The following is a 17,452-nucleotide window of genomic DNA, read 5'->3' as shown; positions in this document are numbered from 1 at the left end:
GGTCACGAAGGATTATTTGCTAGCACGAAACATAAAACTAACTCAAATATAGCTAACACAACATTAATATAACTCCCAAATAACTATTGTAACATTAACATAACTCTGAAATAGCTAACACAATTCTAATGTCTCGGACACAACTAACACAACTAATAGTATGGTGTATCAATAATAATAAAATTTGGGTTGCTTTTCATCATAGGTTCCTTATTGTAAGTGTTCAAATTTTGCAGTTCAATTTAGGAACCTAAAATGAATCGTTCATACTAAACATTTATACTAAAAATCCACTTGATGGTACGAATTTGCGATGCAAATCAGTTTAGGTCTGAACAATATCTATGGTCGTAATAAATGAAATTCTTGTGTAGTGGCAATTAAAATGTAAATATATATTGGAAACCAAAAATACAACTCAACTATCGGCGGCAATTTTCTTGACAGCGAAAAATATTTGAAATTAGAATAATGTTGCTAACTTATTTCTCTAATACAATTTTGGTGGCCAGTGCAGTTATTTTATTATTTAAATCCTGGACAAGGTCCTAAACTCGATCGCATTAAGAGATGATGGTACGCCCCCTGAGAATAATAAAAATCTACATATCGATGACATACCATTAGGTACTTACTGTATGCACTGGGAATCACCGCGGCCGAGTTACAAGGAAACCTATACTCTTTAGTAGGCACTTACCTCGTTTTCCTTAAAATATAGTCTCAAGTTCTATACAATACGGTCCACAGATCAGTGTCGTAGCGTGCCTAGGACGGGCCTTGTATAAAAAATTGTTGGGGGCCCAAAATAAAGGTAAATATTTCTCCTAAACGAACGAAGGTACGGACGAACGAACGAATGAATATTTATTATTGCATTAAATGTGGTAATACAATGGTGGAAAATTCGTACCATCAAGTTAAAATGAAACGCTTTATCGTTGCTCTCTTTGTTTTGTCATTGTACATCGGTCATACGGGTTTCCCCGGTTTAAATCATTCACTTAACTTTCCGGGAAGCAGAGAGTTGATAACAATGGTGGTAAAACAATAGAAGAACGATCGAACAGGTTTTAAGAGCGCCCTGCTTGGCCACCCGGGAGAATAGCACCATAGTGCTGTAGGCTATGTTGTAACCAAGTGAAACTGGTTGCACCTGGGTCCATTCGGTAAACCTAGATGTAACTGCACTTATTTTTATTTATTAGGATGACCAACAGCCATATATACAAAATAGATACTAAATTAAAGAAACATTCGGCCATTTAAAGAGGGATTAACACAATTGCCGCAAATAGGCAAATAAAATTTTGCCACCCATTCTTATCGAGCGTGCTGTCATTTCAACAAGGCGTTCTTCAACGAAAGATGCGGTTAAATAAATTTGCCGCCCCCTAAAATGTGATGCCCTAGGCACCAGCATACTCAGTCCACTGGTAAATTCGCCACTGGGTTTCGAGTTTTACCTGACATATTAATCACCAAAACATTAATTAAAGATCTATCTATAAGCACACTGCCTACTGCCATATCGAAGAGAAAACATTTGCTTCCGTTGAAGCTGTGCGTTGAAGAAAAACATTGTGAGGAAACCTGACAGTTTAAGTTCACTAGTGTGTATGCGATTACTGCCCGGATTACTGTAGTTGTAAAAGCCATGTCTGACTTGATTCAAATTGTCACCAATTTTTTTTGTTATATATATATATATATATATATATATATATATATATATATATATATATATATATATACTAATACTAATATTATAAACATGTATTTTTGTTTTTATAATTTCAACTAAATAAATTCGACAGAAATTTCACACAGACACAGACGAAACCTTCAGGTGTACATTGGCTACTTTTTTTTATATTGTTTTACTTGAACGAAGGCGATATGAACCTCTGGTCGTGTATAAAAAAGATAAGACTGTATGGATGGTCGTAATGACGTGCAACGTGTTTTATGTTTCATGGTAGCTCCCCAGGTATTGCTCCGCATCGCATCACGTCACAATGTATAGCGTTCAGTCGCTCACTTGGGACACCGTGAGATATACCTATATAAAGTGCTATCCCACGATCGGCGAACCAGTCTAACAAGATTATTTCATCTGAAATATCGCTTTTGTTGGATTATTTGCCCGTAATATATCAGATACACAATGCGTGTTTGTGTGGCTGTTGTGTTAGGTCTGTTTGCTGTAGGTAAGTCATCAATTAATTCTGCACGCAATTGTTAACAAGCAAAAATTTTAAACAACCAAAAATTCTAAGAATCCTTGCGTTGAGCATTTCAATTTGATACCAGTATTCAAAATAAAATTGTTTTTCAAAGTCCAATGGCGTTGCACAGCCGCCATGTTTGTTTTAACGTCACATATCTGAAATGATTAATAAAGTACTCTAAAATAAACGTTTTAATCGACACAGCAATAGGCGGCAAAGCTTTTGTGTACCTAACATACAGTGCTGTACTCTGGCGGGATAAATGTGCAGTAATACTCCCTTTCGAAATACTAGTAGATACTTCATATTCCTATTATTATAATTTTTATATACTTAAGTATATATTTCTTTTCACATAACTTTTTAAATGCATCTTTTTTACTCTGGGTCTCTAGCCAACCAGTGACGACCGGCAATTTTTTTCGAATATAGAACATATTTCACGCAGTTTTTTTTTTTTAAATCTAGGCTCTAGCCAGCCAGTGAACGACCAGCCAATCCTGAAGGACGTCCCCAATGAAGTGCTGTTCAGAACACAAGAGCCTTTCGTTGTGGAGTGCGCGCCTGAACCTGGAAGCGGCAAATTTAAAAAGTAACTTTTTTTAGATTTTCCGTGGCGGTCCAGAGGTTAAGTTCCTGTGGTCTAGGTCTTGGGTTCGAATCCTTCTCATGCCCAGAGATTGTTTAACAATGTGACTGGTACCTATGAACCACTGTTTGAATGAGTTTCTTTCGGCATTTCTTCTCAGCAGTGGTCGTTCCGAAATGCTAGTAGTTTGTAGCTTTGGTACACATCATTTAATTTAGAATATGACGTGAAAAAGTGCCTGTGAAGACCTAATTTCTGAATAAATGATTTGATTTCGATTTCGACTAACAAAGGCAGGCCATGTATACATTTTCTCATACTGCTTATAATATCATAAATGTGTATGTTTGTTACTCTTTCACGCAAAATCTACTGGACGTATTGTTATGAAATTTTAAACTCGGGTAGAATATAACCTAGAATAAAACATAGAATACTTTTTATCCCGAATTTCAGTAGTAAGAGGTAAAAAAACGTGTTACTGTGAGTATATATTATAGTAATATATCGCAATTATTTTCTGAATTCAGGTACAGTTGGCTCAAAAACGGGCAGCCATTTGAGGTCAGTGATCGCCCTGACGTGGTTCAGCGCCATAACGAAGGTTCTCTGGTCTTCCTCCGACCAGCTGACTCTGACGAAGGAGACTACCGATGCCTGGCTGAGAGCCAGTATGGTGTGGCTAGCACCAGGGATGTACGTGTTCGAAGAACTTTCATAGGTAATGTGAGGAACTGAGGAGTCACTGTCTACGCGCATGCGCTGTGACGACGAGCTCGCGCCTGCGCGATGTTTCTTTTCTTTAAAAACAAATGCTGTCATCGACCATTTTTGAGCTGTTGGTATTCAAACTGTAGGATCTTGTCTGTGTATATATATTATAAATAATTATACTCGGTATTTGACAAAGATTGTTTATTTAGGGCTGGTAAATCACGAGCAATACATTTAAAATACCAACAGCTAAAAAAATGCGCGTAGACGGTCACTGACCTTTTTCATCGCCGCCTTTATAAATCTGTTGCGAGTCGCAAAAGATTTATAAAAGCGGCGATGCAAAAGTAGCTTAGGTACCAATGTCATTCTCCAGCTGATAATGAAATGATTTATTTACGTGAAACATGCTATTAGATGTAGATAACAGATGATATTATAACATGTAGTAAGGACCAACATGTCTCGCCGTCAAGATGTCATGCAAATTTAATTATTAATGCCTAATTGTTGAGTTTTTCTACTAACATATTTGTTTGCCAGAAAGCGATAAGAATTCAAACAATGGCCATGCATTATTAAAAACACAAATTATGTAAAAACAAAAATTATTAAAACAAAATTATGACTATTTCGTGGCCCAAAATTCTTCCATGTGATAGAAACATTGGTCAAGTAACCATTTTTTCAATTTATTCTTAAAATATTTTAGTGGTAACTCTCTAATAGCTTTTGGTAATCAATACATTTAATAAAACAGTAGAAAAAAAATCCTGTACATTGAATATATTTATATTAAAAAAGAAATTTAAAAAGTAACTTTTTTTAGATTTTCCGTGGCGGTCCAGAGGTTAAGTTCCTGTGATCTAGGTCTTGGGTTCGAATCCTTCTCATGCCCAGAGATTGTATAACAATGTGACTGGTACCTATGAACCACTGTTTGAATGAGTATATTATTATGATCTAAAACAATATGAAAAAATAACTCTGTCTGTTTGTCTGTATGTCTGTGTGTTTGTATGTCTGTCTGTTTGTACACGCTAATCTTCGGAACTACTGGACGGATTTAAATGAAACTTTTTTGTTATATAGCTATTAAGCCTGGGCATAATATAGGGTATAAATGATTTTGCAAACTGGAACACCTGATGGAGAACAATGATGGTACAGCTAAACTATAGGAGATATAGAAATTACGCCTTAACAAAAGTTGTTCAGCCTGATGAGCATGTTATGATGAGGTATAAAAATTGAAGATCTGGAACATCTGATATAGACCCATGATGGTCAAGTGAAAGTATAGGAAATATGGAAATGACGCCTTAACAAAAGTTGTTCAGCCTGATGAAAATGCTAGGAAAATGCCTGTTGGTGTATAAAAATCGAAGATCTGGAACACCTGAAGAAGAGTCACAATGGTCCAGCTAAACTATAGGAAATATATATTTCAGACTGATGAGCATTTTCTGTATAGGTATCGTTACGCGTCTGTACAGTTAAATTTCTCTAATAATTTTGACTCCTTACCAAAAATTGTTCGGCCACGCGAACGAAGACGCGGGCATCAGCTAGTATGTAATATGCTGGCTTGTAATATTAGTAAGATCGATGGAAATATTGATTGGGACTTTGTATTATTTCATTAATTAATAACCAAAGAATTTATGTGTATTAAAAATTTATTTAAACTGCTGAATGCTTACAAAAATTTGATGTAAAATTTGTTGGTTATGTTTTGCTTCTTGTCTATACATTTATAGGTGTGACACTAAAATTTGCCAGAAAGGGATAGGTAGTTACAAAATTTTGTACCCAATTTTAGGTATTGACAGGCAGACATTGTGGAAATTTAATCTTTATAACACGCAAATAGGTCTCTTTTTCAATGTCATTATTACTATCATTTGTTACTAGGATCAAGATCCTTGGTTACCACTAAGGGCACGTCCCCTTTGCTCCGTCCTCTCCGTTGTTTGCTATAGGGTTTGACACTGATATGAGTTGTACGTCGAAACTTCGTTCAATATCTACGTTCTTCTGGGTTGACCCGTCGACGGACGTCAACGTGATGTGAGATGTCGACTGAGCAATGGGAATGCGCTCTATACAGTGTCAACTCCATCTTAACATTGACGTTGGCAAAGTCATCGTTTTGGCGAACGATGGAGCCATGACACATAAAAAATCCGGTCAAATGCGAGTTAGACTCGTACACCGAGGGTTCCGTACTTACAAAAAATTTTGTAGATTCGGCTGTGATTTTATCACCGGTCACTAATTACAAACATAACTGTTTTTCTATGATGTAACTATAAATTACCAATTTTCATTTGATTGAAATTTGATTTTTTGTATATCAGTACAGTATGCCCCAACTTTTTGCCAAATTTCATAATTCTTGGTCTACGGGAAGGTCCGGTCCCTATTAGGTTTTGATTCTCTTGTGAAATCGCAAAATATGCGACACGGTCAAACACGGTAAACACGGTCATATGTATTTTTTGATCGCATAAACATATAATTTTGATTTTTTTCCCAGCTGAAAGAGGCCGTAGACCTGGGTATTTGGTATAAATTTCAACTTGATATCTTTACGCGTTCCTGAGAAAAAGGGCCTTGACAGACGGACAGACAGACGGACAATAAAGTGATCCTATAAGAGTTCCGTTTTACCTTTTGTGGTACGGAACCCTAAAAAAAACTTATACATTAGTACTCCGTCGAAGTACTTACTAAATCCATGGTCTTTACTAAATAACGTCTCTTTCTAGATATTTCAAGGTACGAAGTACAAAAACACAAGCCAGTTGAGGGCAGGACATTCAAGTTGGCTTGTCCAGCGCCAAATGCGTACCCGAAGCCAAATATTGAGTGGAAGAGCCAGCAGTTGGCCGACACTACCGTCTCAGATGATATCAGAGATCCAAGGATAACTATCGGCCCAGATGGAAGCCTATATTTCGCTAACGTGACCGAGGAAGATGTAAGCTCAGTAGCTTTAAGACTTAAATATCTAATGCATGCAAAAGGACGACGTGGTGGACGACCATTAATCACGTGAAACTTGAAAGGGATGGGGGCGGGTCAACAAAAATCACAATTATATTTAAGTATTTATTCGAAAACAATTTAAATTGTATACATATAAAATTGAGCAGTATGTATACATTATTATCATTACATTTTAATTACACAATATTTTTTTACAATATAGCGGGGGCTAGGTAATTATGCTCGACCGCCAAAAAGGGAAGATCTTCCCCCCAGGATGGTGTTGCGCCTGGGGAACCGCACGCGACAGACGGTGTTATGTCGGAGGTTGTATATATGCTTCCAATCGAAAACGCACTGTTTGCGCGGTCTAGGCTTGTTAGCTTCTAGTAGCGAGTCGACCGTAGTGCCATCTGTCCGTAGACTCGTGGATCACTTGTGTGGCTTGTTATTCGTTGCGTTTGGTCGGCTTTTTACATCTGCGTCATTGTGCATGTGGCGTGGTAGATGTCGCCACAACAAAATTGTGAATGTTTCAAAAACGACTTAACCGATTTTGTTGCCCCACGAAGCCGAACTTAAAAATTATATTGACAGATCCTGCATACCAATTTAAATTTCATCAAAATCAGACCAACGGTACGAAAATTATCGCGTTACATACATACATTGTAGTTTTGGCTCATGTTGATTCGTAGACCTCGCTCGCTCGGTCAATTAAGGATGTGATGTTGTAATTAGTTTCGTAATAATTCTTTACAGGTTAGCGATCGATTCAAATACGTTTGTGTTGCTACATCGTCGGCTGTTGATAAGCCTGTGGTGTTAGCTGAACACTTTATCTCCTCTATGGAAGTGGACCGGCAGCCCAAACACAATGAGGTGGTGGAACAGTACGTCAGTCCAGATACGACGGCTTTGGTCGGGGAGAGGATTTACCTGTACTGTATTTATGGGGGAACGTGAGTGTTTGTATTTTTAAACTAGGGCGTACGGGCAGGGAGGGCAAATATATTTTATATAGATCTATTTCATGTTCACGTGTACCTTTTCCGAAGTCTTTTATTTTTTCAGAAATTAGACCTTCACAGACACTTTTTCATGACACATTCAAAGTTATTTCAAACTGTCAAAATTACAAACTATAAGTGCTATCATTTCGGCACGTACTTTGCTGAGAAGAAATGCCGAAAGGAACTCTCTCTCATCCGAGATTCTTCCTCTTCTTCCTCAGCCGTTGAGCGTCGAAGCCCAGGTTCCTCTCTACTACATTTTCACCTCCACGTCGCACGGTCTTAGGCATCATTAGTCGTCAGATCAATACCACGCATATCATCCTTGACGACATCAAGCCAGCATTTCTTGGGTTTGCCCCTTTTGCCGGGGCCAGGCGGGAGCGGCATATGTTCCCTACAAAAATGACCCTTGTGTTGCTGAGAGAAACATCCGTTTTAAAATATTTCGGAATCATAATCAAATTTTCGAAAACCTGTCTAATACCTATATTATTCGACACTATGCATAATTTACTATTGCAACGCGGACCTTACGAATTATCCTCTACGTTCGTCGCGAAGCGACCATTGTTAGTTGTCAAAGAGTGAAAAAGTTGATTCTCAGAGCGTTACGACCACTGCGTTGCGGCCGCGCTGTCATAACGATCCGTCAATTTTCTTGAGAAAGGAACATGGAATTATAGGTACTCCCGAAGTACTTATTAAATCCATGGGAAGGAATCATTTCCAAAATCAATCATTCATAAAATTGACATTACCACAGTACAGATTAATTATTGTAAAGTCAGACAGTGAAACTAATTGTTGTCTTTGTCAAAATTTGACGCTCTGCGAACCACCCAATTTGTTTTGGATTTTAATATTACCTATAAGATTTGTGCGAAATATCTATATTTGTATTTGTAAAGTTAAGTAAAGATTATACTATTTATTTTATTCACAGTCCCCTGGCGCACCCGGATTGGTTTAAAGAAAACAAGGACGTGAACAACGAGCCAGGTGCACGCGTCACAAGGTACAGGGGAGCTACCATGAAACATAAAACATGTAGCACGTCATTGCGTCCACGCGTTCTCTCTCTTTTTTACACGATGCTTACACGATATGGGAAAAAGAGACAGCATGTTAGTAACGTGCTACGTGTTTGTATGTATTGTGGTAGATCTTAAAATGTTTAAAATAAGTATAACGCCATTTTTATAACGTTCAAGAATATTTGGAGCATAATGGAAGAAGTGTAGGTCCAGTTGGTTAAGATCGAAACACTGATCGAAATGTCCCAGGTTCGAATCATACTCGTGCCACACGAGTTTGTATACCAATCGAACTCATGTATAGCGGTTTTCATCGACCACCACTTGATTCCGGTGAAAGAAAACATCGTGAGGAAACCTGCACACTGGTGGATAGTTTCAGTTCACTGGTATGTGAGGAATTACTTGCCGCTAGACGCGGTAGGTAGTCGTAAAAGCCATGTCGGGTGCCATTAGGCGACTTGAATAAAATCCGACACAAGTATCAGCAATTCTCACTCGAAAAAAAAAAGATTGTAATATGTAATTTTGAAAATGTATGTTTAAATATGCACAAACTTTTCCCACCTGACTGCAAACTGAATATACAAAATACTAGCCGCACCCGGGGCTTCGCTCACGTGGTAATTTCGGGATAAAATGTATCCTGTGTTATTCCAGGTTATATTCTACCCATGTACCTTTCATAACAATCCGTCATGATAGCACAATATGTAGGAAACGGTACGGGACATGTACATTACATAGCAGGAAGCGGGATTGGACAAATTTACGGGACAAAGCAGCGGGAAACAGGAAATTGAACTAAAGATGAGAAAAAATGCGAATTTGAATCATATATGTTTACCAGTCTTACAGAATACGCGATAAAAAAAATACTGAGATTTTGCTATGAAATTCACGCGGGCAAAAGCTAGTTTATAATATTAGTAGTATGAGTAGGTATTTTGTTGTTTCAACTTTTGTACCTACTGTATTCTGGTATATTAAAATATTTGGTGGAATTAACTAGAAATTAAACAGACATAGCTACAATCTTTTAATCCATAACGTGAAAATGATGGTTAAATAGACCCTCGATCGACCCCCGACGTAGGAACTCCACAACGCGTAATGACGCGAATGAACGAATGGAAAGAATGAATGGCATGCCATTCATTCGTTCATTCGCGTCATTCGCGTACACACTGTTCAAATGAGTTTCTTTCGGCATTTCTTCTCAGCAGTGGTCGCTCCGAAATGCCAGTAGTTTGTGGGAAAGAACTATTTAAAATAAAATTTGACGTGAAAATGTGTTAATTTCTGAATAATTATTTGAATTTGGTTTGAAGTTGGTATAATTTTTTACTTTACGTTCTGTATTATGTAAGGAAAAGCGTATGTTTATGGCTTGATCAAATCTTTACGCTGTCGCCGAACTCAGACACATTAAAAACCATATCATTTAATAATCGTCGTTGAACATAACCAAAAGTCTCTTTCATGTACAGATACAATAGGAGCGTCGGCAAGCGACTTCTCATCAAGGAGGTGTTGCCTGAAGATGATGGCAACTACACTTGTACCGTCGACAACGAAGTGGGCAAGAAGCAGAAGCACTCCATGAAGTTGACTGTTGTCGGTACGTATAAATATAGATAGATGCATAATTTATTTGTTTTATAATACACGATTAAATTTACACGCCATTGTTTGCCTTGTCGGAACAGACAAGAAATAAAATATTTTCTCCCTTTTTATTTATTAAATTTGTGATACTTGTTATAGTTATACGTATGTATAGTTCAGTATGTAATTGTTACAAAATATTTAGGAATAAAAAATTAAAAATGATGAGATGAGGAAAAATAATTCGTGATTGGGCGAAAATCATTGCTTTAAAAAATCAACATAAAAATTAAATATGTAGGTATTTTTATGGCAAAATAAATACCTCTCTCTCCCTCTCGGGTTCATTCAAGGCTGTGGTGTGTCGCCGCGAAACCTGAGGTCAGCGTAAAAAAACATACAATTTTGAAGAATCCCCTGTGATTTTACAACCGTCCGTCTGCATGACCTCTCTAAACTCTTCCTCTCTTTGGCTATTGTTTCCTACCAATTGCCAATGCTATATGTCCCTTGGTCGCCTCGTACGACACACCTGGGACGATATGTAGTGGTCATATTCCAGGGCGGGACCACACGCCACATTTTTTAGAAACTCCATAGCGCCTCAATTGTTTAAAATAAAATGTAACCTAACTAGAACTGAACAAAAAATTTGCTGTAATCATTGAACGGAAGATACGTACTGATCCCTAAAATACTTATTCATTCCAGGTTCCCCAAAATTCACAAAAACACCTGAGAAGATAATACACGTGAAAGAAGGCGATGACATAACAGTCCCCTGTCTAGTCTCCGGTATTCCAACTCCCAAACTATCTTACATGTACAGCGCTACACCGTTGAAGAATTCACGAGTTACAGAAAACAGGGGACTGTTAATAAAAAAGGTACAGAAAAGTGACTCTGGTTATTACGGATGTAATGCCACTAATGAATATGGCAGCGAATATTATGAAACTTTGTTGCTTGTAGCGTGAATGTATTTTAAATGTTTTGTAAACAGAAATATAAGAAAAAATAAAATTTGTATTTATAGATTGTAAAACAATATATTTAGAAAGCGCGCGGTTGTAAAATATAGCTTGATCCGTGTGACAGATGTCAAATATAATGTGACAGTGACAATATACATCTGGCTCTGTCGCTCTCATTTCGAATGTATCGTTTCATCCTGTTGTCAGAGGGATCAAGAAAACTTTGTGGCATTTAAAACGCACGCACAGCGCCACATTTTTATAAATTGTCTTTATTAGCGAAGACATGCAAATTATGCTACACTAAATAAAGGATTTTATAGTTTAATAAAGTACCTATTATGTAAGTAGTTAGTTTTACAATAGACACAACTTACAAAACCGGAAACAGTAGCCACCAAATTCCGAGAAGGATTTAAATTGCACAAATTGTTTTATAGAAAATTATAACACTTTCTAATCAAATCCTTGGCGTAGTGTATTATAATCTGTATAGATTAAATTTTTTTAATTATCGCCAGTTATTCTTATTTTTCACGCAAAATAAAAAGATAAAAAAATATTATTTTTGTCTCATTTCCTGGACTGTTAACGCCCTCGCCTCTGTGACTACACAGCTATTTTTTTAGATTTCTTTGTAAAACTGTCAATCTTTCACGCAAAATCTACTGGACGGATTATTATGAAATTTGGTACACGGGTAGAACATAACCTTGAATAAAACATAGGATACTTTTTATCTCGAAATTCCCTTCGACCCGGGGCGCAACTAGTTAAAAATATAATCTCGACATATTAATATGTGTCCATAATAAATGAAATAAAACGAAAGTTCCTTTTTTATTTCCTATTAATTAATTTATACATTACTTGGATACAAAATTCAATAATTTATTTATCACACAATGCCCATTATACTACAGGATTTTAGAATTTTTGAAAAACGAACAAATTAGATTAGAAAAAAAATTTTTTTTTTTAGAAATAAACCATCGGTTCTGTAAAAAAGGAATTCAAAATACTCGTACTTAAGTGGATACTTACTTATTTTAAGCTATATCGGAACTATAAATAATTTTATACCAACTTTTTTTTTTTACAAAATCCATCAATGTCATAAGGAAGGCGCTTTCAAAATAAAAAAAAATAGGATTCGCCTTTTTTACTGTTAATTATATAATAAAATAAATAATTATGAGAGGAAATAAATCGATTTGAAAAAAAAATGAATGCGCCCTGCTTATGACGACAGTCTAAATCATATAATAATTAATATTGAAACCATAAATTCATAAAATGTACGCACAATTTTAATCTATGATTTACATAAAACCGAAAAAAAAAATACAAAAATTTATATAATATATATATATATACATAAATTAGACATTATACACAAAGATCAGGTAGATATTTTGTCATTTTGACTAGACATCATTAATTTCAATGATTTTGTACAGTACACAGATATTTTAGTCCAAGAGGTGAGGCTCGATGGAAACTATTCGATCGGACATCACTCTGGAAACAATATTTTTTAAACGTAATCTTGATCATAGAGAAGGTTTCGACGTGACTCGACGGCGCGAACGTAGGGCCAACTATATTATATCCCACAAAAAATATATAAACGAAAGTTTGTATGTTTGTTACTTTTTCACGCTCAAACGGTTGGACCAATTTTTATATAATACGTTGTGTCACATAAAAAAATATTACAATTTTACATTTTTACGATACTGATGGCAATCATTCATCTCATTCATACTAAATTACAAATATTAACAAATCACACAGATTGAGCTAGCCCCAAACTAAGTTCGAGACTTGTGTTATGGGATACTAACTTTATGTCTTTTGAGCCATGCCCCATTGTTCAGTCGCGCTCCGTCGTTTTGACGTCCGTCGACAGACAACGCAGAAATTGTATGGAGTTTTGACGTACGTCAACGCACGTCAATGTCAATGAGTTGCAACGCACGTACATCGGCGTCGCAACGGAGCGCAACTGAGCAATGGGACATATCTCTTAGTAATCTTGTCTCTGGTCTGAAAAAAGAAACGCAACGCCATCTTACGGCAACGCTAAGTCTGGTGGCGCATTTGAAAACTTTAGTTCAGTACGCTTTCTTGTTTCTCTGTGGCAATATGGAGTCTTTGGCGAAGCTAAAAAACGACAGTAGGCTGTACCGTTTCGATTTTCGAGACAGGTAGTCTGTAACTACGTTGTTATCGCCTGAAAAAAAAAACATTTTAGACTATATATAATCCTTACATATTAAAAAACAAAGTTGTCTGCCGCTGTTTGTCATAAAGTCAAAAACTAATGCACGGATTTCATGCGGTTTTTTCGTTTAGATTAGGTGTATAATTTACTATGTCATTACCGAGCGAAGTCGGGGCGAAAAAAGCTGTATTAGTTCGTTCCTTAATTATAGCTTTCATGTTGATGACTTCATTACAAAATCATTTTCACAAATTCAGTTACGAGTTTTGTTTATATTATTTATTTTATCTTTTGAAATTCGACTTTCCAACCAATTTTATACCTTCTTATAATTATCCAGCGGCATTCTTACAGTCTGTCTACGCCAGTACAACACAACACTAGGCACTTCCCGCCCGCGACCCTCGCGCGGCAGCCAATGGCTATCGAACACGACAATTTAAATTTTATTCCTGCGCGCGCACTACAATTATTTCATTTGGAGCATACAAATATTTCACAATTGTCCGGCTACTGCTACTATTCATTTATTTGAAAAAAAAAAGCTCGTAAAACTACACAAAGTATGGCGCGGCAGGAGTTGCGGGCAAAAACTACCAAAACACTTACCCAGTAAAGGTTGCTTTTCCCCAGTAGTGGGTAAAACATAGTCGTTAGCAGACAGAGACACGAAGAGTGCGAAGGGCACAACCCACAGACAAAGCGTAAAGTAGGCCAGAACCTGAAAAATTACGTTTTCTCGGCTGTGATGTTGATAACACGTGGTCTTTTAATTTTTGAAAATTCCTGTCTCATTTTATGACCGGCCGATCATCATCGACATCAACCCTGTCTGGGAATGTTGTTATGTGGCTCTCAATGCTTTGTCCCTTGATCGCCATGTACGATTTGCTGATCAATAAATGATCAATATATCATAAAACTGTAAGGGGATGTCTGTAAATATATTTTTTAGAATGTTTATCTGTCTGTCAATTTGTTTTTTTCGCGCATCACGCAAAAAGTATTTATATATATATATATTTAATATAGTTTTCACAGTTGTATAGCGGATGGTCTAACTTGAAATCTGGTATTGGTTTCATTTTTTTTTTTAATTTATTTAGGACAAAAAACAATTGTACATGAGATTAACTAAATATGTGAATACTTGGCCAACCAGCAACGTTATCCTCAAATTGCATAAATGTATTACAGAGTAATCGTAACGCACAAAACAAAGTGATACATTGCTCAGATAGAACCCGAGATATTAACAATAATATGTTACACTGAGGACTGCTTTTTACAATGTACTTCTTAACATGAAATAAAATGAATAAAATTACCTCAGAAAAATTGTAATACACCATCCCAAAATACTTAAAAGCAGTATAGTGGTGTAAAATGAGGGTGACCACCGCCCCTACAAACGCTGGACTCGTCACCCGTACTACGGGGAACTCCCGGAGCAGAACTATATGTAGAGTTTGTTGCACCAATCCTAGTGCGTTCAGATGGAATGGTAAATCATCGAAAATCATTAGACATATGTGAAGACCTATTGTTATCTGAAAAGAGTTAAGTAAAATTATGTATTTATAAAGGTAGACTTGACAAGGACATTCTCACGTCATCAATCAATCAATCAATCAATCAATCAATCAATCATTCATTCAATCCTACAATCCAATTATAAATGCGAAAGTTTGTAAGGATGTATGTGTGTGTATATGTTATTCTTTCACGAAAAATCGACTGGATGGATTGTTATGAAATCTGGTACACGTGTAGAATATAACCTGGAATTACGGTACTTTTATACGGTACTTTTTATTCCGAAATACCCACGGGAGCGAAACTCCGAGGCGCAGTTAGATGACTATATATCTCAAAGCGTAGCGTCGTTTCGAAATTCTAATTGATTTTAGAATTGTATAGTTAGTTGATCGTCATATATCTTATGTTTAACACAGAGGTCGGAGCTACATGCAAGCAGTATATATCTAAAAGAATTTTTGAACAACCACTGCTGAGAAGAACTGCCGAAAGTAACTCATACAAAAAGGGTTGGTAGCAATTATGCCAGAAGGGCTTACCATTATTATTTTTTAATAATTTTGTCACATTAATTTTACAAAGTAAAAGTAAAGGACATGGTCAAGACATACAGGATCTTGTAAAAATATACACTCAATATTTGCACTGTCTCAAATGGTCCGGGGGGGTGCTCTCGACAACACCTATTGATCGAACATTACCCTGAAATTAATTTCATTAGAGGTAGAATGAGAGTTTATTTTTATAATTTTTCTCCTGTCAATCTATACTAGGGTGATCATTGATTGAATAGTGTGAATATCAGTTACAAAACGAATACATATTTACCATAACTGTCCATGTTATAATATATTTTGCGGTAACAGTGTACTCTTCCACTAGCTCTGCCAAGTAGTATAGACCGGAAGCTGCAAAAAAGAAAAACATATTTTTTGTCGTGGTCACTAGGATATATTTTAAAAGAAGTATTCTGTGATCAGCAATGTAGATGTGTTGAAAGTGAGGCATTCATTATTTATACAATACTATTGGCCAGTCCCGGCTTCGCTCGGGTAAAACCATAATGAATTAAACACCTAAACCTCTAAACCTTCCACAGGAACCACACTAGCTATTGGTGAATTGGTGAAATCCATCTGGTACTTTGAGTTTATCGCATCCATCCATACAGACAGACGAGACAGGGGGAGTTCTTTTTAAATATGTGAGGATATTTGATGATATAGGTATGTGAGTATGTGGATCCAAGTACAATGCTGAAACGAAACCACTAAACATAGAAACTTGTAATTTCAAAGACAAATTCCTCTTCTAATAAAATAAATGCGAAAGTCTGTCTGTCACACTTTCACAGCAAAACAATGGTTTGATTTTGATGAAAACTGCAATAGATATAGGTAATGACCCAATGTCATACATCTTATGTTTGACACAGAGATCGGAGCTCCCGGCAGGTTAGTATAGCTTAATAAGATAACACCAGGGAATTTTGTAAATCTCATTCCCTGAGGAGGAAATAGCAAAGCTAGTGTGATGTGAATTTCGTTTAACCTAATAGTTACTGAATTCTACACATTTCTGAAAAAAGTGATATGAAGAACAACAAAATAATTCTTCTAAGAACGGAACCGTAAAAACGTGTAAACATTTAACAACTTACCAATGGCTAGTGTCAAAAAAGCAGCCTGTATGACTATAGATAAAATACTCATTAAATATAGAAAAAACATGATTAATATTATTATAAATTATTTTATTTTATGGTTTTAATTTAATGGGCGAATGCATGCATGCATTGAACCTGCATTTGCATGTCGTTACTCACATCAATGTCTATTTTATATAAATTGTCAATAATGACATTTTACTTTTTTTACAGTCCCTGAATTCTGCTACGTTTACACGTATCCCAAGCATTAGCTAATTGCTTGTAACTTTGCCTTTATTCAAAATGTCATTAAAATCAGCCCAGTGATTTAGCGATCAAAGTATGAGTTTTACTGATTTCATTAATATTAAAGACTTTCGCGTTTTTAATATTAATGAAATCAGTAAGATCCCAAAAACATTCATCCATAGGTTTATATACCTAACCAAGAAAATCACAACGAGAATCATATGATCGTTTAATAACAATATTGCCAGAATGGAATTTTGTACATTTCTTGTAAAATCGCGCTATGTGCATAATCATACAATAATCAATTAATTTATTTTTCTTATTCAAGTCTTGTTATGTCCAACTTACATTAAAATAGACTTTTTAGAAACTTACTTTCATGGTTAAAAATGTTTTAATTTGAAATCAACAATATTCAAGTATTGTTAAGATTGTTTACCGACCGTTTTGAGTCCACTTTTAAATACACTACAAAATAAAATAAAACATTCAATATGTGACTCTGATTACAATGTCGTAATATAGGCATATTTTTGAACAAGATAAGGATTGAACAGGAATAAAATATAAAGATGTAACTGTGAGTAACAAACCTAAATGTTATTGTCTGTACCAAACTTTGTAGTGCT

At 36.0% G+C, this 17,452-nt stretch overlaps 2 protein-coding genes across 3 annotated transcripts; one reads left to right on the top strand and one right to left on the bottom strand.

The window, feature by feature from the left end:
* The first annotated feature begins 2,046 nt into the window (after positions 1–2,046).
* Positions 2,047–11,988, top strand: LOC128682608 (hemolin). The gene is made up of 8 exons (XM_053767425.1): positions 2,047–2,210; positions 2,700–2,823; positions 3,351–3,541; positions 6,306–6,517; positions 7,288–7,487; positions 8,485–8,556; positions 10,066–10,196; positions 10,895–11,988. The coding sequence occupies exons 1-8, from the start codon at positions 2,168–2,170 to the stop codon at positions 11,158–11,160; spliced, it is 1,239 nt and encodes a 412-aa protein (XP_053623400.1). The 5' UTR covers positions 2,047–2,167; the 3' UTR covers positions 11,161–11,988.
* On the bottom strand, positions 11,979–16,753 carry LOC128682611 (uncharacterized protein). 2 transcript variants are annotated; one of them, XM_053767430.1, is made up of 5 exons: positions 16,584–16,753; positions 15,752–15,831; positions 14,713–14,934; positions 13,994–14,105; positions 11,979–13,393 (listed from the first exon to the last, which is right to left on the bottom strand). In XM_053767430.1, the coding sequence occupies exons 1-5, from the start codon at positions 16,651–16,653 to the stop codon at positions 13,275–13,277; spliced, it is 603 nt and encodes a 200-aa protein (XP_053623405.1). In that variant the 5' UTR covers positions 16,654–16,753; the 3' UTR covers positions 11,979–13,274. The 2 variants fall into 2 exon arrangements, with proteins under 2 accessions (XP_053623405.1, XP_053623404.1); XM_053767429.1 differs by lacking the exon at positions 16,584–16,753 and adding an exon at positions 16,341–16,530.
* Positions 16,754–17,452: the final 699 nt, after the last annotated feature.

Source organism: Plodia interpunctella, chromosome 30 (genome assembly GCF_027563975.2).
Source record: "Plodia interpunctella isolate USDA-ARS_2022_Savannah chromosome 30, ilPloInte3.2, whole genome shotgun sequence".
NCBI lineage: Eukaryota > Metazoa > Arthropoda > Insecta > Lepidoptera > Pyralidae > Plodia > Plodia interpunctella.
The sequence above is the reverse complement of the archived record's forward strand: the minus strand, read 5'-3'. Positions and strand labels throughout refer to the sequence as shown.